The sequence below is a fragment of the Somniosus microcephalus genome, chromosome 4 (assembly GCF_052327205.1).
Source record: "Somniosus microcephalus isolate GS21.2 chromosome 4, FLI_Smic_1.0, whole genome shotgun sequence".
Classification (NCBI taxonomy): Eukaryota; Metazoa; Chordata; class Chondrichthyes; order Squaliformes; family Somniosidae; genus Somniosus; species Somniosus microcephalus.
This window is the reverse complement of record NC_140990.1, coordinates 267,947,877-267,969,180: the sequence shown is the minus strand read 5'-3', so window position 1 is coordinate 267,969,180 and position 21,304 is coordinate 267,947,877. Positions and strand designations below refer to the sequence as shown.

Below are 21,304 nucleotides of genomic sequence, written 5' to 3'. Positions count from 1 at the left end.
AAACTCCTTCACACAGCGTTGAATCTCTCCAGGAGTCTCTCTCTCTCAGAATGCGTGGTGCAAAAATGTCACCGACAAAAAAAGGCAGGAAGCGGTCGCCTTTAAATAGCACTCCCCTAGTCCCTGTCTGACAGCATAACGCTCCTCTCAACCTGTCGTTGCTAGCGGCAGGTGGTAAGGCAGGGGGCGCCACTCAATATCCGGTCTGGGGCACTAACGGGGCGTTGCACACTCGACTGACATCACAATCTGCCGGCGCAGATCGTGGCGGTAGTGTTTAGCGCCGCCGCAAAATGTCTAGTTAATTTCGCGAGCGGCGCAAACATCGCCGCACCCGGGCGCTAGTTGCTTTGTGCCCCATTAGTGCCCTCTTAAGGCGCTAACGGGAGGCGCAAACAACTGGATTTTTCCCCCTTAGTCTTTAAAATTTCAATTAACCCAGCATCCACAGCATTTTAGGGGGGAAGAGAGTTCCAGATTTCCACTACCGTTTGTGTAGAAAAAATGTTTCCTGATTTCCTTCATAAATGGCCTAGCTATAATTTTAAGGTTGTGTTCTCTTGTTCAGCATTCTTTCACCAGAGCAAACAGTTCCTCTGTATCTACCCCATTGAATCCCTTTATCATTTTAATCACTTCAATTAGATCACCCCTCAACATCCTAAACTCAATGTAATACAAGCCAAGTTTATGCAATCTGTCTTCATAATTTAACCCTTTAAGCCCCGGTATCATTCTGGTGAATCTGCGCTCCACCCTCTCCAAGGCCAATATATCCTTTCTGAGGTACAGTACCCAGAACTGAATACAGTTCTCCAGATGGGGTCTGACCAAGGCTCTGTACAACTGAAACATAATTTCCTCCCCTTTGTATTCCAGTCCCCTTGATATAAAGGCCATCATTCCGTTAGACTTTTGGATTACTTTTTGTACCTATGCACTAGTTTTTAGGGATTTGTGTACATGGCTACCTAAATCCCTTTGCTCCTCCACAGTTGTTAATCTCTCACCATTTAGAAAATATTCCAATTTGCCATTCTTGGATCCAAAGTGGATGACCTCACATTTCCCACATTAAACTCCCTCTGCCACAGTTTTTTTCCACTACCTTCACCTGTCTGTGTCCTTTTGCAGCTTCCTGCTCCCATCTACACAACTTACTGTGCCTCCTAACTTAGCGTCATCTGGAAACTTGAATGAAGGAATAGAGAGTTGTATATCCAAGATATTAATATATAAGGTGAAAAGCTGAGGCTGCAGTAGAGATCCCTTGAAATTTTCCTGCAGTTGAACATTTATCAGTAAAATTTACATTTATAATTTGAGAAATGCATAAAAAAATGAAACAAATCTGAATAAGATGCCCTCCTTCTAAACCCAGCCCCTCTGTACTCCTCACTCACAGTTTCCCCCCAGTTCCCTCCCAGTGCCACAGTCCTATTTCTGATAGTTCACAGATCTCATCAGCCAAAAATTTTCCAGACACTCAAAAGTCCTGAATCCTCCTAGTCTTCAGTCTCCCTCTTGAATGCGCCCAACACTTCTGAATACCGCCATGTCACAATTTCCCTCACGGACTGCCAGTGCCCCTAATACTAGCCTACAATTGGAGAGAGTGTAGGGGGTTTATTTTTTTTTAAAGTAGAGGTTATGACATATGTTTTAAAGAAATACAGACAATGTTGGAGGATAGTGATAGGTAAACTTTATATGGCACATTTCAATGTAGAACTAAAAATATTTGGATGTTATGGCTGGAAAGTGAAAATGTAGACGATTATAATGGGTTTTGTCACCTCATATTGAGGGAATCCTGGAAATCGTTCCAAGATGATTTAAGAATAAGGTTTCTAATGCCTAATAGCAATTAGCAAACAGTGAGTGTGATCTAACATATGAAAGTATAATCTGTGTTAAGAAGCCTTAAAAAATGTAAAAATTATAATGGCCCAGAAATTCGGGTCCCCATGGGTGAGTACGCGCTGGGTACTCACGCGTAGGCCCAACGAAAGTGCCGGTTTCATGCATGCACTGCGCATGCGCGGGAAACCGGAACTTCCGTTCCCTTAAAGGAAGGGGTTCACAGGTCGAATGCGTGCGCCAGAGAGGCAGCGCGTGCGCCTGGAACTTAAGCTTTTTCTGCAGCTTTCTCCAGGAGAGTAAGTCTCCAGGAGCTACGCTTGTAAAAAGCAGTCGCAAGGCCTGCTTTTAACAAGGTAAGTGGTGAATTAAGTAAAATTAAAACATTTTTTCCACAGGTTTATTATTTTTAAATACTTTAAAGAAAGGTAAGTTTATTTTTAGCCCCGTTAGAAACTGTAATTAATTTTTTCAAAAATTTAAATTATTGTTTAAAATAGTTATTTTATGTAATTTATAGTTATTTTTAAAATGTGATTTAAAAAAAAAATTATTTGAAGTTTTAGTTATGTTTTGGGCCTGAATTGTATTTATAGTTTTGACAGCTCTTCCTGTCAAATTTATGAATGGGCATTCCCTGCTACCATTGGCTCTCCATGGCCCACGTGATCCCAGGGGACGCTTCGAACTAACTGCGCCCCTGGGATACGCAAGCACTGCGCGTCGGCAGTTGGAGGAGGCCCAGGATCGAATCCCACGCGGGCCCACAGCACAACAGCTGGCGCGCTAGGTAAGTGCAGGTCGGAGGCTTGCACTCGCGGGAAGCCTCCGACCCGAATTTCTGGGCCAATATGTTTAAATCTTGGACTTAAATAATTTGCAAACAATATTTCAACTTACCCATGAAATTGCCCATTCGTGTTTTGCTCTCTGTCGCCTAACCTTTGTCAGGGTCTGAAGGTTGAAACAGAACATGGATAAAGAAACTGAAGTAAATAACTCCAAGGCCTAGAAATTCGGTGGGCTGCGCCACCAGTTAGCACCCAAAGAGGGCACTTAGTGGGTTTAGCACCACTGGCCTCGCCTCCCGCGAAATTTAGCGGGGCGCTAATGGCGGCGTTAGCCTGTAGCGCTGCGCCGCCACCGATGACGTCATCGGTGTGCGCAGCGCCCCGCTACCACCCCGATCGCAATATTTGGTCGCGCCCCCCGCTGTAACACCGGTCGCAAATTGCGACCGGTTCAGGTGGGCCTACCTGCGGCGGTAGTGGCGCTAATTAAAGGGGAGGTGCGGGGCGGCCATTTTTTTTGCTGGCCGCCTGCCAGCACCTCCTCGCGCCGCCGTCCACGGCCTCCTGAGCAGCCCCCCCCGGGCAGTGCCTGCTGTGTCCCAAGAGCCCGGCACTTCTCCTCGGTGCCGGGCTCTTTTGCCGGCACTCACGATCTCCGATCGTGCTGGTGCAGGCCCCTCCCCTTTAAGAAGGGGAGGAAGGCCTGCAGTACCACAGCGCACCGTGCTGCAGCGTGTGGCGCTGTGGCATGTTGCGCTGCGATATTCAGTTGCAGCGCCCCAAGAGGGACGCGGGACGCCTTGAGCAGCGCCCTGCTTCCATTTGGGGCGCTGAAACTGAATATCGGGCTGGCGCAAGCGGCTCCTTCCGGGGCAGGACTTCCAGCGCCCAGGCGAGCTAGGCCCAAGTGTTTTCCCATTCTGCTTGTTTCACCCATTTCAATGCTTCACGGCCTGCCCCAAGTGTATCACCAATTACCTTGCTTTCTGAGTCTTTTGCTCATTTGACCCTTTTGGCCCCCAACTGCCTGCGTGGGCATAAACAACATGTATAGAGAAGGCTTTTAAAAACTAAGATACAAAAGAATAGTGTTGCGGTGCTAATAGTAATAATGAAATTGCAGATATCTTCCCTTGAAAATGAACTATGAAGAATGCACAGCAACAGGGTTTAATCCTTTTATTAAAACAGAAAATGCAGAGAGTAGGTGTAAAGTCCGCGCCTCAATAATACACGGACTTCGGGAGAACAGTTTAACAGGTACTTTACTGAACAGGAGGGCAACGTCAGACTGAAATACAGAAGCCTGCTAGGGCCTTTTATACAGGGGTGGTCACTGCCAGTACTGCAGTCTAAAACCAGTTCTTCCCTTAAAGGTACATACACAACAATAGGGGTAAAGGGTAGCTATTCAGAGTGGCAGAAGGTGGAAAGCGGGGTCCGACAAGGATCAGTGCTGGGACCAATGTTGTTCAGAATTTATATTAACGATTTAGACTTTGGAATCAAAAGTACAATTTCTAAATTTGTGGATGATACCAAATTGGGGGGATAGTCAATAGTGAGGAGGGCTGCAACAAATTACAAAAAGATATTAATAAATTTGCAGAATGGGCATATAATTGGCCCATGAATTTCAACACAGATAAATGTGAGGTATTACATTTCGATAAGAAAAATAAGAAGGCCACATATTACTTGGAAAACAAGAATCTAAATGGGGTAGAAGAATCTTGGAGTACAAATACACAAGTCACTAAAAGTAGTGACGCAGGTAAATAAGGCCATAAAAAAAGCAAACCAAGCATTAGGGTTTATTTCTAGAGGGATAGAATTGAAAGGCTGAATTTTGTCAATGGGGAGCTATTGGAGGTGGGACTCCCACTTGTCAGGTTTTAGTCCCGCCTCCATCGACTTGTGGCCAACCCACGCTATTTTCCCTTGATTGACCTTGCCAGCGGGCTTAGCAGGCCAATTAAGGGAAAGCCGGTTACAGGTGATGTCAGCGAGTGACGTTTCATCTGTCAAGAGCTCTTGACAGATGAAATGTCAGCGTTTGATGGCTCTGTGAAGCTGTCAAATACTGACAATCTGTCTTCTAACTTGAGTCCTTCTACTCAGACTCAGTTAGAGATGTCTCCTGAACAGAAAGCAGAAGGCTGCAGCTTTTGACAGTTCAGCGGCCATTCTGCTTTCTGTGCCGGTGAGCTGAGGGACTCCCGAGACCTGAAGGGAGGAAGCCTGCAGGAAGAAGCAAAGGTAAGTAAAACTTATTAAAACACTTTACACACACCTCACACAGTTACCTCTGCACACATCACTCACCTGAACACCGGACATCTCAGCCCCTCCGACCCTCGCAGACCGACGGCTCGCCTCGCTGACCCTGGCGAGGTTCGGAGCCATCAGGAAGCCCACACTTCAGGGCTCAAAATGGGGATTCTCCAAAAAACTGCCTGTTAACTACCTGTTAACAGGCAGTTAATTGGCACTAATCACCTTCCCGCTTCGATGAGACAGGACCCGGTGCGGGTCGGGTACCCGCCTCCTGGGAAGATGGCACGGAGGCGGGATGGGTACCCGCCCCCAGATTCTGCCATTTTCCCGGCAGTCCCACCTCACCAGGGCTGGCAAAATTGCCCCTGAAAAGTAGAGAAGTCATGCTAAACTTGTATCGAACCTTGGTTCGACCACACTTGGAGTACTTTGTACAATTCTGGTCGCCATATTATAAAAAGGATTATAGAGGCACTGGAGAGGCTGCAAAAACATTTACAAGGATGATACCAGAAATGCAAGTTTATACCTATCAGGAAAGGATAACCAGGCTGGGTTTCTTTTCTCTTGAAAAGAGAAGGCTGAGGGGTGACCTAATAGAGGTCTTTAAAATTCTGAAAGGTTTTGATAGAGTGGATAGAGAGAGAGTGTTTCCACTTGTGGGGAAGAGCAAAACCAGAGGCCATCAATATAAGATAGTCACCAAGAGATCCAATAGGGAATTCAGAAGAAATTTCTTTACCCAGAGAGTGGTGAGAATGTGGAACTCGCTACCACAGGGAGTGATTGAAGCGAATAGTATAGATGCATTTAAGGGGAAGCTAGATAAGCATGAGGGAGAAGTGAATAGAGGGTTATGCTGATAGTTAGATGAGGAAAGACGGGAGGAGGCTGAAGTGGAGCATAAATGCCAGCATGGACTGGTTGGGCCGAATGGCCTGATTCTGTGCTGTATGTCCTGTGTGACCCTATGTACTCAGCAGGTCAGGCAGCATCTCTGGAAAGAGAAACAGTTTCAGGTCGATGACCTTTGATGACCGATGGAGGTCATCGACCTTAAACGTTAACTCTGTCTCTCTCTCCACAGATGCTGCCTGACCTGCTGAGTATTTCCAGCATTTTCTGTTTTTATTTAATCCATTTATTAAGAGTTTAGAAGTCAAGAGCTACAATCATTAAGAGTTTAAAAAAAATTAAGTCATAAAGTATGAATCTCATTGAAGAAACCTGCTAGTGTTGCCTTACATGTTTTGTGTGTGTGTGGTGGGTGGTAATATGTAAATAATTTACTAATAATATCTCTTTTAATGCAAGATCAATTATACATGTACAAATAAGAACATGCTGTGTTGAAATGTATTCCCTATGGCTTTTCCCCACCCGCCCAAGCGTTTCAGTGCCCACCTACCCAAGTGTTTTGCTGTTTACCTGCCCATGTATCTCAACATTTGAGTGATTTATAGCCAGCCTAAGTATTTCACTGCCCATCAATCTGATTGTTCCACTGGTGTCCACTCGGTATTTCATTGCCACTCCTCATCCCAAGTGCTTCTCTGGCTTTGTGCCTCAAATGCTTCACCAACCCCACCCCGAGTGCTTTACTGGCTCCCCCACTTTGAGTGCTTCATTGACAGTCCCCTTACAATTAATATTACAAAATAGTACATAATAGAAAAATAGTACATAAGGATAAGAAATTTAAATAAATAAAAAGGGAATTAATTGAATAAAAAACGGAAGAAAAAAGGAAGCAAAGAAAAAATATGGAGGAGATAAAAAGGATAACTTAACACAAATGAAAAGCAAGGAAACAGTTTTAAAAGATGAAAAGGCAGCAGAACATCTACTTGCATTTATATAGTATCTTTAACATTGAAGAACGTCTCAAGGTGCTTCACAGAAGTGTAATCAGACAAAAGTGGATGCCAAGCCAAAGTAGGAGATTTAGGAGATGTGACTAAATGCTTGGTCAAAGAGGTGGGTTTTAAGGAAGGTCTTAAAAGACAAGAGAGAAATAGAACGGTTTGGAGGAGATGAGGGCAGAGTGTGGAGGGGATGAATTCCAGGGCTTAGGGCCTAGAAAGTTGATGGCACAGCCACCAATGGAGGGATGAAAAGAGTGGTGGATGAATAAGAGGCCAGAACTGGAGGAATGCAGAGTTCTCGGATGATTGTTGGGTTGGAGGAGGTTACAGAGATAGGGAGGGTCCAGGCCATGGAGGAAATTATTATGGAGGTGGAATTAGGCGGTCTTTGTGATGGAGAGGATACAGGGTTGGAAGCTCAGCTAGGGTGTCAAATAGGACGCTGAGGTTGCAAAGTGTCTGGTTTAACCTGGCCGTGGAGGGGATGGAAAAAGTGGTGAGGAAAAGCAGTTTGTGGTGGAGGCTGAAGACACGGGGTGGGGGGGGGGGGCACTGCACAGCCAGTGTTGGAGCAGTGAATGACTGAGGGATGGGCAATAAATGCTGGCCATGCCAGTGACGCCCACATCACATAAACAAATTTTAAAAAAGTATTCCCAATGTTTAACTGGATGTCAGACAAGCAGTCTGACAACACAGAATGGTGGAGAGGTAGAGCTGGGTATCATCGGTGTACATGTGGAACCTGACCCCATTTCTTCGGATGAGCTCACCAAGGGGCAGCATGTAGATGAGGAAGAGGAGAGAGCCAATAATACAGCCTTGGGGATTCCAAAGGTAACAGTGCAGGGTGGGAAGAGAAGTAATTTCTCTGGATAGGTCAGAGTGAAAGAACGCAAGGGCAGTGGAGGAGTGGCATTGGAGGAGTATGGCGTGCTCGACCATGTCAAAAGCTGCAAAGAGGTCGTGAAGGACGAAGAGGCACAGTGCACCAAAGTCACAGTTACAGAGGATGTCATTTGTGACTTTGATTAGGGCCATTTCATTGTTGTGGCAGAGGTGAAAACCTGATTGGAAAGATTCAAACATGGATTTGCGGGATAGACGGGCACAGATTTGGGAGGCGCATGCAAGGACTTTAGAAAGGAAAGGGAGGTTGGAGGTGGGGCAGTTATTTGCAAGGATTATGGGTTTTTTGAGCAGGATTGTGATTACAGCAGATTTGAAGGGGAGGAGGACAGTATTTGAAGTGAGGGAACCGTACATGACATGAATCTTGTCATTCATGTAGAAATGACTTATGAAATAATACTGGGCGGCCTGCTGGTGGCGCTGTCCAGGGAGAGTATAAATACTCGGGCATGGGCCCAGCTTGCTCAGGACATTCTTTAACAGGAACTAGTGAAGGACACAACTAGATCTCCATGTTGAAAAACAGTTGATTAAAGCTTTGTTTAACGCTTAGACCAAGTGCCTAGTAGTTTTCTCACGCCAGTACACAATGTCAGCTAGCATGGCAGCCAGCAAATGAAGTTGGATGGTTAGGAGTTTAGTGGGATTGGAGTCAAGAGTACAGAAGATGGGTTTCATGGACAAGATGAGCTTAGAAAGGCCAGGAGATACAAGAGAAACTAGAGAAGGTGCGTGTTCAGAAATAGGGCGGGAAGAATCTTAGGGGAGATTTGGCTTGTTGGGCTAGGAGAAGGATGGGGGGTGGGCGGGCGGGGGCGGAACGTAGCAGAGGCAGCTGAACAGCTCGTCTCAATCTTAGTGCCAAAGAAATCCGTGAGCACTTGGTATTGAAGGTGAGGCTGGAGGGGGCAGGGGAGAGGGGTTTAAGAAGATGACTGGTAGTGGCAAAAATAAGTCGGGGTTATCTTTACTTTAAGGATGATCCTGGAGTAGTGCGCAGTTTTGACAGAGGAGAACAAGGCACAATAGAATAAAATAGAAAATGAAGAAAACCCCCAGGAATGCCTGCATTTGTGATCGCAGCTCTGGCCCAGTAACACTTGTGCTCCAAGCCTCAGCCCCAGAGCACCACTGCCACTGGCCTCCGCCTGGGAATACCTCTACTTGCCTCAGGTCCCCAAGTATTGCCCCTCTCTATTCTTGTTTTAACTCATGCCTCTTGTCCCAGTCCATCATTTTCCAGCTCCTACTTCACCTGACTGTTCCATTTCCTGCCCCACACTGCATTTCCCACCTAATTGTTCGGCTTTCCAAAAAACTGCTCCACTCCCCGGCCTGTGTAGTTGATTACCCATAATACACAAGGGATAGAAAACCCTTGTCTAGTGTGAGTCCATCACATTCCAGACACCGTATATGCAAAACAATCATAAAAAAGAGAAAGAAAATCATTTAATGTTGGATTCTTCTAACCTGAATTTGAAAATTTATAATGTAAGTGACTCAGGAATTTACAAACAGAATTTGCCTATTTAGATTACTTACCCATAAGAAATATTTGAGCTATTACCTTAAAGGGACAGGTGAGGTTAAATACAGCTTTATTTCAGAAGCTAAATGTTACATCTATGTTCTAGCCCACAGAGTAATCTGAGTAACAACATAAGATTCGGTAGTTGCATAAAAAGATTGGCCCGGAATTTGCGGTGGGTTATAACACCCCTTTGAAACTGACTGCAACGTCAGGATTTAGCACATGCACATCCTAATGCAGAAATCCTGAAGTTGCGGTCAGTCATTCACTGCTCCGACACTGGCTGCACTGTGCCCTCCCCCCCCCCACTGGCTGCGCTGTGCCCCCGCCCCACCACTGGCGACACTGTGCCACCCCACCCCCCGGCTGCGCTGTGCCCCCCCACCCCCGGCTGTGCCGCCCCCCCACCCCCCCGACACTGGCTGCCCTGTGCCCCCCCACCCCCAGCTGCGCTGTGCCCCCCACCCCCGCTGTGACCCCCATCCACCACTGACTGCGCTGTGCCCCCCCACCCCCGGCTGCGCTGTGTCCCCCACCACTGGCTGCACTGTGCCCCCCCACCCCTGCTGTGCCCCCACCCCCACCCACCACTGGCTGCACTGTGCCCCCCATCCCCGCTGTGCCCCCCACCCCACCCCTGACTGCGCTGTGCCCCCCCCCCCCAACCCCCCAACACTGGCTACACTGTGCCCCCCCCACCCCCCGAATCTACTTGCGCTGTGCCCCCCCACTCCCTGACACTGGCTGCGCTGTCCCGCCCCCACCCCCCAAACCCGGCTGCGCTGTGCTCCCCCACCCCCCACCCCCCGAATCTTGCTGCGCTGTGCCCCCCCCACCCCCCGACATTGGCTGCGTTGTGCCCCCCCACCCCCCACCTCCCGACACTGGCTGCGCTGTACCACCCCACCCCCCAACACTGGCTGCGTTGTGCCCCCCCACCTCCCGACACTGGCTGCGCTGTGCCACCCCACCCCCCAACACTGGCTATGTTGTGCCCCAACCATCCCCCACCTCCTGACACTGGCTGCGCTGTGCCACCCCACCCCCCAACACTGGCTACGTTGTGCCCCAACCACCCCCCACCTCCTGACACTGGCTGCGCTGTGCCCCCCCACCCCCCACCTCCCGACACTGGCTGCGCTGTGCCCCCCCACCCCCCAACACTGGCTGCGCTGTGCCCCCCCACCCCCCACCTCCCGACACTGGCTGCACTGTGTCCCCCCACCCCCCACCTCCCGACACTGGCTGCGCTGTGCCCCCCCACCCCCCCCACCTCCCAACACTGGCTGCGCTGTGCCCCCCCACCCCCCAACACTGGCTGCACTGTGACCCCCCCCACCCCCCACCTCCCGACACTGGCTGCACTGTGCCCCGCCACCCCACACTCCCCACATCTTGCTGCACTGTGCCCCCTCCACCACCCACCCCCCAAACCCGGCTGTGCTGTGCCCCCCCACCTCCCGACACTGGCTGCGCTGTGCCCCCCCACCCCCCACCTCCCAACATTGGCTGCGCTGTGCCCCCCCACTCCCCGAATCTTGCTGCACTGTGCCCCCTCCACCCCCCACCCCCACACCCCGGCTGCGCTGTGCCCCCCACCCCCCACGACACTGGTTGCGCTGTGCCCCCCCACCTCCCACCCCCCGACACTGGCTGCGCTGTCCCTCCCCCACCCCCCACGACACTGGCTGCGCTGTCCCGCCCCCACACCCCGGCTGCGCTGTCCACCCCCGACACTGGCTGCGCTGTCCCTCCCCCACACCCCGGCTGCGCTGTCCACCCCCGACACTGGCTGCGCTGTGCCCCCCCACACCCCGGCTGCGCTGTCCACCCCCGACACTGGCTGCGCTGTGCCCCCCCCACACCCCGGCTGCGCTGTCCACCCCCGACACTGGCTGCGCTGTGCCCCCCCACACCCCGGCTGCGCTGTCCACCCCCGACACTGGCTGTGTTGTGTTCCCCCCGCACCCCGACACAGCCTGCGCTGTGCCCCCCCTCCCCATAGCTAGCAATCAGTGTAATCAGGGAAATCAGTGAAACTGGCAAAAACTTCAGCTTTTCCGCGGTAATATTGCTGTGGGTGTTGAAGGCAGGAGGTCATGTGATGAAACTTTCAGGAATATGTCCAACCAGAGTTGGAAACCCTATTTCTCACAGACAGCTTGACCCAATTCTCAGCTGGTGGTTTTAAGAGAAAAAGTCGTTTTAGCACTAGCCAGTTCAGAATACGAATTCACCTATTTCCTAGTTATGTAATTAAAGAATAAAATACGAACTATAACCACTATGATATTGTTCTGTCACATGTAGTAAGATTTTGAAGTGACTCCTAGATGAAAATCATCAACATTTTCTAGTTATTGTGTTAGAATTTTTTTTAAATGTCCCAAACTGATAAATATGTCATTATCAATAAACTACCCAGCTGTATGAGAGACATTATTATAATCAGATCAAAAGTTAAACATTGAAGCTATTAAACACATTGAAGCCAAAAAGATTATTTCATTTAATAGTAATTAGGATGAAAAAATAATGGATTCCTGGCCAGCCAGTTAAACCTGCACAGCAGATTCAATCAGAGGCTTCCAGCCTCCTTATAATGGCCCAGAAATTCGGGTCTCCACGGGTGAGTACGCATGGGGTACTCACCCGTAGGCTCGATGGAAGTGCCGGTTTCCTGCATGCACTGCGCATGCGCGGGAACCCGGCACTTCCATTCCTCTGAAAGCAGGGGTTCAGAGGTCGAACGCGTGCACGGGGGAGGCTGCGCGTGCGCTTTGAACTTACATTTTTTTTACAGGTTTTTCCGTGAGGGTAAGTCTTTAGAATTTAGAAATGTAAAAAGCAGGCCTTACGCCTGCTTTTTACAAGGTAAGTGGTCAATTAATTAAAACATTTTTTCCACAGGTTTATTATTTTTAAATACTTTAAAGCAAGGTAAGTTTATTTTTAACCCCGTTAGAATATAAAAAAAATTTCAAAAATTTAAATTATTATTTAAAAGTTATTTAATGTAATTTATAGTTTATTTAAAAAATGTGATGTTGTTATTAAATTTATTTGAAGATTTACTGCTATTTTGGGGCCGTAGTATTTATAAGTCTTGACAGCTCTTCCTGTCAAGACTTATGAATGGAGCATGCCCATGGCCCACGTGATCCCAGGGGGCACATCGAACTAACTGCGCCCCTGGGACACGCAAGCACTGCGCGCCGGCAGCTGGGCCAGGCATCGGATCGGAATGCCACGGGGCCCTACAGCTCAACTGCCGGCGCGCAAGGTAAGTGCAGGTCGGGGGCTTGCATCCGAGGGAAGCCCCCGACCCGAATTTCTGGGCCATTTAAAATGCCAACCCGCCTCCTGGGAGCAGGTTGGCTGCCCGCCCCTCGTCCTGCCTCTGTTAAACCCAGAGGTGGGCGGGTTAGAGGCAGGTTGGGGTCGGGATTCACATTTTTAATACTTTAACCTCCCACCCGACGCTAACCCACCTGTTTTTTGGGGTTAAAATTCCCCCCTATATTTCACCTTGATCTCCCACTCTCTATCATTAACTCCTGTGCCTATCACCACTTCTCATCATAAGAATAAGCATTCCTCCATATTAGCAAATGCCATACATTGAAATATTGTATTCTTTGTACAGATTGTCCCTTGCCTCCAAATGTTTTTATGATAGTTTTGGGAATTTCTTTGGCAATCCTTGTGGTTGGTTTGGTTATCCTCAGTATCTGGAAGATGTTTATATCCATTCACGACCGCAAAGAAGTGGCCAAATTTGAAGCAGAACGAGCAAAAGCTAAGTGGCAAACGGTATGTATTTAGAATTAAATAATTGGTTATACTGATAGTTTCCATCTTGAACTTATAATAGAATGTAAATATTTAAAAGCCTAAGTTAAGATTGGTGCCATACGTATTTTGTAATACCAATAAGTTGGATAGATAAAGCTGTTGTAGTAACATGGAAATATACTACTAAGTGTTAATTTGATAAAAATATTTGTAAATTCCAGATTTGTTTTGTGATTATTGTTATTACTGGCATGGTTTTAACATAATTTGAAATGGCATTGAAAAGGAGGGTGTAGGTAGTGTACTACAAGCCTACCATGGCACTGGAGATAGTTCACATATAAATGGGTTAAGAGCTTTGTATACGTAACTACATACATTTTTCTGTTACTTCATACTGGATTATTATATTTTCAGGGTACGAATCCACTTTACAGGGGGTCAATTTCCACATTTAAAAATGTGACCTACAAAAATTATGGAAAAAAGGAAGTCACTACTATTGGGAACTAGTGCTTAATTTATTGGAAAATTGTAAGTTTCGCAAACAGACCTGATGCACTTTTATGTTCTTTGTGTTTGTCTAGAACAGCTACATGTATATATGCATGTTTCAAATTTTTTTGCCTGCCTAGTATATGTAGAGAATGCAACACCATGTGTATATTTGGATATTTTATGTATATATTAGAGTGTTTGTGAAAATTAAGGCAGGAACACTAGATGATTCAACAACCAGAACAACAACTTGCATTTATATAGCACCTTTAACGTAGTAAAATGTCCTAAGGCGCTCCACAGGAGCGTTATCAAACAAAATTTGACACCGAGGCACATAAGGAGATATTAAGATAGATGACCAAAAGCTTGATCAATGAGGTAGGTTTTAAGGAGTGTCTTAAAGGAGGAGAGAGAGAGGTAGAGAGGCGGAGAGGTTTAGGGAGGGAATTCCAGAGCTTAAGGCCTAGGCAGCTGAAGGCACAGCCGCCAATGCTGGAGTGATTAAAATGGGGGATGCACAAGAGGCCAGAATTGGAGAAGGGCAGAGATCTCAGAGGGATGTAGGTCTAGAGAATGTTACAGAGGTTGAAGCAACAGCTTAAAGTTTCAACAGAAAATCACTTCATCTCCATCTGAAAAACTGTTTCTGAGAAACCTTCCCTAGTAATGTGGTTGTAACTTTTGAAATAACCACCCCAATTCTTAATATTAGTGGAATGCAGTTTCTGTGCGGGTAGATCAATTTTGTATTTTTTCAATTAGTAGTGTACTGGTAATATATATTTTTTATGTGCATAAAAATATAAGCTTGGAAATAACTCTCTGAAATATCATTGTACTGTACTAACACTTAACATGTTCATTTCAAATTCTTTGGTCCACTATTTTAACAGAAATGTAACCTACTGATTTCAAATGGGTTAGCACCACCACTAAAATAGTGAACTAAGGAATTTGATCTGAATGATCAGATGTATACAATAAAACTGTATAATGTAATTTCCAGGCTTTTAAGTCATATTTTTCTCTGTATGTAAAGCTTAATGAAGAAATCGTTGTGAGGGAAAATATGGAGCAAAACTGGTAAAAAGCAGTGACTTCTGTTTTTTCTCAAAGTTTTACTCCTATAATAAGATATAAAAACAGTTAAGATAGAAATTGGGGAGACAATTGATAAAATAATCAAACTTAGAGAGGACAAAACCCCTGGTCCAGGTGGATTGCATCATGCATATTAAAATAAGTTTGAGAAGCGATAGCAGAGGCACTATTACATATATATAAAAAATCATTAGAAAAGGGAATATTGCCAGAGGACTTGCAGACAGCTAATGTGATTCCTATATTTAAAAAGGGAGTTAGAACAAGTCCAGGGAACTATAGACCATTTAGCTTAACGCTGGTGGTAGGAAATATAATGGAATCCTTATTCAAAGATGTAATAGAAAAACATCTAGAAACTGAAAATACAGTAAAGAGCAGTCAGCACAGATTTCAAAAGGGAAGATCATGCTTGACCAACCTTATTGAATTCTTTGAAGAAGTAACAGGAAGGGTGGATAAGGGTAATGCGATAGACACAATATATTTAGATTTCCAAAAGGCCTTCGATAAGGTACCACATAGTAGACTCATGACTAAGATCAGACCATGTGGAGTCAGGTGACAAGTAGCAGAATGGATAGCAAGTTGGCTACAAAACAGAAAATAGAGAGATGGGGTTAAAGGCAGTTACTCAGACTGGCAAAAGGTGGGAAGTGGTGTTCCACAAGGATCAGTGCTGGGACCACAGCTGTTCACCAGTTACATAAACAATTTGGACTTGGAAATCGGAAGTACAATTTCAAAATTTGCGGACGACATCAAATTGGAGGATGTAGTTAATACAGAGGAGGATTGTGACAAAATACATAAAGACATTAATAAACTTGCAGAATGGGCATTTAATTGGCAAATGAACTTCAATATAGATGGTGAGGTGGTACATTTTGGTGGGAAGAATAAGGAGGCCACATACTCCTTGGAAAATAAGTATCTAAATGGGGTAGAGGAACAGAGGGGTCTGGGGTACAGATAATCAAATCACTAAAAGTAGCAACGCAGGTTAATAAGGCCATAAAAAAGAAAACAAAGCATTGGGGTTCGTTTCTAAAGGGAAAGAATTGAAAATCAGAGAAGTTATGTTAAACTTGTACAGAACTTTGGTTAGACTACACTTGGAGTACTGTGAACAGTTCTGGTCTCCATATAATAAAAGCGTATAGAGGCACTGGGGAAGGTGCAAAAAGATTTACTAGAATGATACCAGAACATAAGAACATAAGAACATAAGAAATAGGAGCAGGAGTAGGCCAATCGGCCCCTCGAGCCTGCTCCACCATTCAATAAGATCATGGCTGATCTGATCCTAACCTCAAATCTTCTATCACTCTGCATCCACCCGAACCCATGTGATCTCCCGGGAGAGGCGAAAAAGCAGATAAAGACCCAATGGCCAATTTGGGAGAAAAAAATCTGGGAAATTCTTCTCCGACCCATCTAGGCGATCGAAATTCTTCCAGGAGATCACTCTGTCCCTATATTTTCTACAGTACTTACCTTCTGTAAAGGCGATCTCCACCCCAGCCAGGAACAGGAATAAAACCATCTCCTGAAATCTAACACAGAATTAGAACACAGTAGGAGCAGAACAAGGCTACACGGCCCCTGGGCCCACTCCACTACCCACAGGGCCATGACCATTCCGAACCTAGACTCATGTCCAATTTCCTGCCCGCTCCCCGTAACCCTTAATTCCCTTTACTTCTAGGAAACTATTTCTGTTTTAAATTTATTTAATGATGTAGCTTCCACAGCTTTCTGGGGCAGCAAATTCCACAGAGGTTATGCCTATCAGGAAAGATTGAACAGGCTGGGGCTCTTTTCTCTAGAATAGAGAAGACTGAGGGATGACCTGATAGATGTCTTCGAGCTTATGAAAGGGTTTGATAGGGTAGATGTAGAGAAGATGTCTCCACTTGCGGGGAGACCAGAACCAGGGGCCATAACTATAAGATAGTCACTTATAAATCCAATAGGGAATTCAGGAGAAACTTCTTTATCCAGAGAATGGATAGAATGTGGAACTCGCTACCACAAAGAGTAGTTGAGGTGACTAGCATAGATGCATTTAAGGGGAAGCTAGATAAACGCATGACGCATAAAGGAATAGAGGGATATGTTGATGGGGTTAGCTGAAGGAACATGGGAGGAGGCTCATGTGGAGCATGGACCTGTTGGGCAGAATGGTCTGTTTCTGTACTGTAAATACTATGTAAGACTATGTATGATGTGTTAACAAAGGTTAACTCCCCCAGAAATTGTTTCTTGTTAAGTCATTGTTAAAACAAAAGCAAAATACTGCAGATGCTGGAAATCTGAAGTAAAAACAGAAAACGCAGGTCAGGCAGCATCTGTGGAGAGAGAAACAGAGATAAGGTTTCAGGTCGTTGACCTTTTGTCAGAACTGGCAAAAGTTAGAGAAGTAACAGGTTTTAAGCAAGTGCAGAGGCAGGGAAGGGGAGGAAAGAACAAAAAGGAAGGTCTGTGATTGGGTGGAAGGCAGGAGCGATTAAATGACAAAAGAGATGATGGTGCAGGCAAAAGGGAGTGGTAATGGGACAAGAAAAGAAACAAAGGATGATTCTAGAGGAGCAGTAAATGACAACAGCAGAATCATTACCAGCACCTGAAAAATGGGAGCAGTGGTTATGATCTGAAATTGTTGAACTTAATGTTGACTCTGGAAGGCAGTAAAGTGCCTAATCGAAAGATGTGGTGCTGTTCCTTGAGCTTATGTTGAGCTTCATTAGAACAGTGTAGGAGACCAAGGATAAAGAGATCAGAGGGGGAGTGGGATGGAGAATTAAAGGGACAGGTGACCTGAAGCTCAGGGTCATGCTTGTGGACTGAACGGAGGTGTTCGACAAAGCAGTCGCCCAATCTGCATTTGGTCTCCCCAGTGTAGAGGAGATCTCATCTTGAACAGCAAAAACAGTATGCTAAATTGTAAGAAGTACAAGTAAATCACTGTTTCACCTGGAAGGAGTGTTTGGGGCCTTGGACAGTGGGAAGGGAGGAAGTGAAAGTGCAGATGTTGCATCTCTTGCGCTTGCATGGGAAGGTGCCGTTGGAAGGGGAACGGGTGTTGGACGTGAGTGAAGAGTGGACCAGGGTGTTGTGGAGAGAACGATCCCTTCGAGTGCTGAAAGGGGAAAGGAGGGGAAGATGTGTTTGCTGGTGGCATCGCGCTGGAGGTGGCGGAAATGGCAGAGGATGATCTGTTGAGTGTAGAAGCTGGTGGGGTGAAAGATGAGGAGAAGGGGAAATCTATCGTGGCTTTGGGAGGGAGAGGAAGGAATGAGAGCAGAAGTGCGGGAAATGGGACGGACATGGTCGAGGCCCTGTCAACCACGGTGGAGGGGAATCCTCGGTTGAGGAAAAAGGAAGACATATTGGAAGCACTTGTTTGGAAGGTGGCATCATCAGAACAGATGCAACGGAGACGGAGATCTGGGAGAATGGAATAGAGTCCTTACAGGAAGAAGGGTGGGAGGAAGTATAGTCAAGGTAGCTGTGGGAGTCATTGGGCATTGTTAAATGTCAATTAAGAAGAGTTTATGCAGTTTTTCTTGATGCAGGATAATTACAAAAATTGAGTTCATGACTCATAGCCAGACTTCAAGTGAGTTGTATGAAATGAAGGCAAGATTTCAAAGTTTCAAGAGCGTACTAACATAATAAATAGTATAGCTGCATTTAACTGCTTTATATGAATACATGATCTCTCATACACACTGATATTTCTTGAGTCTAACAAACCACTGGGATATGTCTGGTACTTGGGGAAAAATAGGAAATAATTCTGTGTATGTCTTTTTTATTGTGTGTTTATGCCATTTCTATATGCATTACATAACTATATGCTACCAGTTATTTCCCTATCATTAAAAATGTTCTTTAAATTGTCTAAAAATAGTGCCACTAAACAATTATCCAGCTGTATAAAAGCAGCTTGTACTAACCATTAGAAGGAGAAACCAATGACAAATTACTTCACAATTAATATTCATTTTTTTAAATGGCATATACAAACTGCAAAGATAAGCTGCAATCTGAAAAAGCAGTACAAACATTATAGAATCAGCATTTAAATGACAAAGATTTAAATTCCTGGTACAGTTACAACGCAAAAAATCAGGCTAATTATTGGCGAGCCAAATGCTGGTAAAGTAACTTGCAAGCAAATGTTGAGGAAATCGCAATGCATATGGAAAATAATACTTCACAACCACCACATCAAGCCAAGGTTTTCTTTAAAGAAAAGATTAAATTATGTCATTATGTAAGTAAATGGGGGAGAAATTGGGCTTTGTAGCGTGCATTTTGTAGTTGCTACGTGCCCTCCTAACACATGAATTGCACGCACACTTCCGGCGGGAAGTGCGCCGGATGCCATCTTGGTAAAGGGGTTAGCGCGTGCACACCTAGCAACTGTCGGCAGCATGCAGAGCAGGCAGATTATGATCAATCCGTGTGCAACGCTGATTTGATGCCAGCGCTGCCATTTGCGAACACCAAGATCCAGCCTACACCCTGTCTTAACCTCGCACAGCTGAACATGCATTAAACGAAATGAAGGACCCCCCCACCAGTGCTATTTAAAGGGATCATGAACTACTTACGGGTTAGTTGCTGGCTTATTTCTTCTGGCTGCTGGTGCAATTCTACGCATTTCTGGAGCTTTCCTATACTTGGCTAAAGTTTGAATAGTCTACAGGGAGTGGTGTGGCTGCTGCTGAAGTACTTTTTGTTGATTTAAAAGTTTGTGCTGAAACAAGTTGCTTCCAGACATGGGTGGCTTGGTAGGGCTTCCTCTGGGAATTGAGCATGACTGGGAGAATGAAGGGAGCCACGCAGAGCAGGTAAAGCTACCTAGAAGAGGGAGGAGGAGGAGGGGGAGAACGCAGCAGCAAGCCATATCTACAGAGGGTCTTTAGGGAGCAATTCTCTTACCTTAACTTCAGTGAGAATCAATGCTTGAGACATCTTTGCTTCACAAAAGAGGTTGTGACTGAAATCTGCCAATTGCAGCCACAACTGAAACCTCAAAGTAGGGCAAGGACAGCATTACTTGTGGCTGTCAAGATGACTGTGACTCTTAACTTTTATGCGTCTGGCTCCTTCCGGGCTGCTGCTGGAGATGTAAGCAACATCTCGCAGTTTGCAGTACACTGCTGCTCAAGGGAAGTCACTGAGCCTCTCTATACACAGAGAGATAGCATCATCTCATTCCCTTTTGCCAGAGACGGCAGGCAGAATGAGTACGAGGATTTGCATGGATTGTAGGCTTCCCCATGGTGCAGGATGCCATTGACTGCACGCGCATTGTCTTGCGTGCGCCTCATGTGAAATTGGCCATTTTCATGAACCGAAAGGGATTCCACTCCCTCAGTGTGCAGTTGGTGTGTGACCACAGGCAGCTCATCCTGGCAATAGTCACAATTCCTTCATTCTAAAAAGCGAAAGCATCATGCTGTAGACAGGGCTAAGAGATCCCACAATCAACGGAGCAGATCAAAGCTCTGCAGTCCTGCCACATCCAGTCCTGAATGGTGGTGGACCATTAAACAACTAACGGGAGAAGGAGGGTCCATGAATATCCCCATCCTAAGTGATGGTGGAGCCCAGCACGTGAGTGCAAAAGACAAGGTTGAAGTGTTTGCAACCATCTTCAGCCAGAAGTGCTGAGTGGGTGATCCATCTCAGCCTCCTCCTGAGGTCCCCACCATCACAGAAGCCAGTCTTCAGCCAATTCGATTCACTCCAAGTGATATCAAGAAATGGCTGAGTGCACTGGATACAGCAAAGGCTATGGGCCCCAACAGCATCCTGGCTGTCATGCTGAAGACTTGTGCTCCAGAACTAGCCGCGCCTCTAGCCAAGCTGTTCCAGTACAGCTACAACACTGGCATCTATCCGACTATGTGGAAAACTGCCCATGTATGTCCTGTCCACAAAAAGCAGGACAAATCCAATCCGGCCAATTACCGCCCCATCAGTCTACTCTCAATCATCAGCAAAGTGATGGAAGGTGTCATTGACAGTGCTATCAAGTGGCACTTACTCACCAATAACCAGCTCACTGATGCCCAGTTTGGGTTCCGCCAAGACCACTCGGCTCCCGACCTCAAACATGGACAAAAGAGCTGAATTCCATGGGTGAGGTGAGAGTGACTGCCCTTGACATCAAGGCAGCATTTGATTGAGTGTGGCATTAAGGAGCCCTGGTAAAACTGAAGTCAATGGGAATCGGGGGGAAAACTCTCCACTGGCTGGAGTCATACCTAGCACAAAGGAAGATGATTGTGGTGGTTGGAGGTCAATCATCACAGCCCCAGGACATCGTTGCAGAAGTTCCTCAGGGCAATGTCCTAGGCTCAATCATCTTCAGCTGCTTCATCAAAGACCTACCCTCCAACATAAGGTCAGAAATGGGAATGTTCCCTGATGACTGCACAGTGTTCAGTGCCACTCACAACTCCTCAGATAATGAAGCAGTCCATGCCCGCATGCAACAAGACCTGGACGACATTCGGTATGCCGGGAACAGCACCAGGCATACCAAAAAATGAGGTGTCAACCTGGTGAGGCTACAACACAGGACTACTTGCATGCCAAACAACAGAAGCAACATGCGATAGATAGAGCTAAGCGATCTCACAACCATC

The 21,304-nt window shown here is 46.2% G+C and overlaps 1 protein-coding gene across 2 annotated transcripts in view; it reads left to right on the top strand.

Moving 5' to 3' along the window:
* itgb6 (integrin, beta 6) overlaps nucleotides 1-21,304 on the top strand; it is a 105,027-nt gene that overhangs the window by 67,263 nt on the left and 16,460 nt on the right. Inside the window, exons 14-15 of one of the 2 annotated variants that reach the window (XR_015078192.1) lie at nucleotides 12,968-13,052; nucleotides 13,452-13,568. Coding sequence is in view for 1 of the 2 variants with exons in the window: in XM_085986390.1 (XP_085842516.1) it covers nucleotides 12,886-13,052; nucleotides 13,452-13,547 (263 nt within the window). In the remaining variant the exon portion in view is untranslated. Of the gene's footprint in view, nucleotides 1-12,885; nucleotides 13,053-13,451; nucleotides 13,569-21,304 lie in introns of both variants that reach the window. The other variant, XM_085986390.1, reaches the window with a different exon arrangement.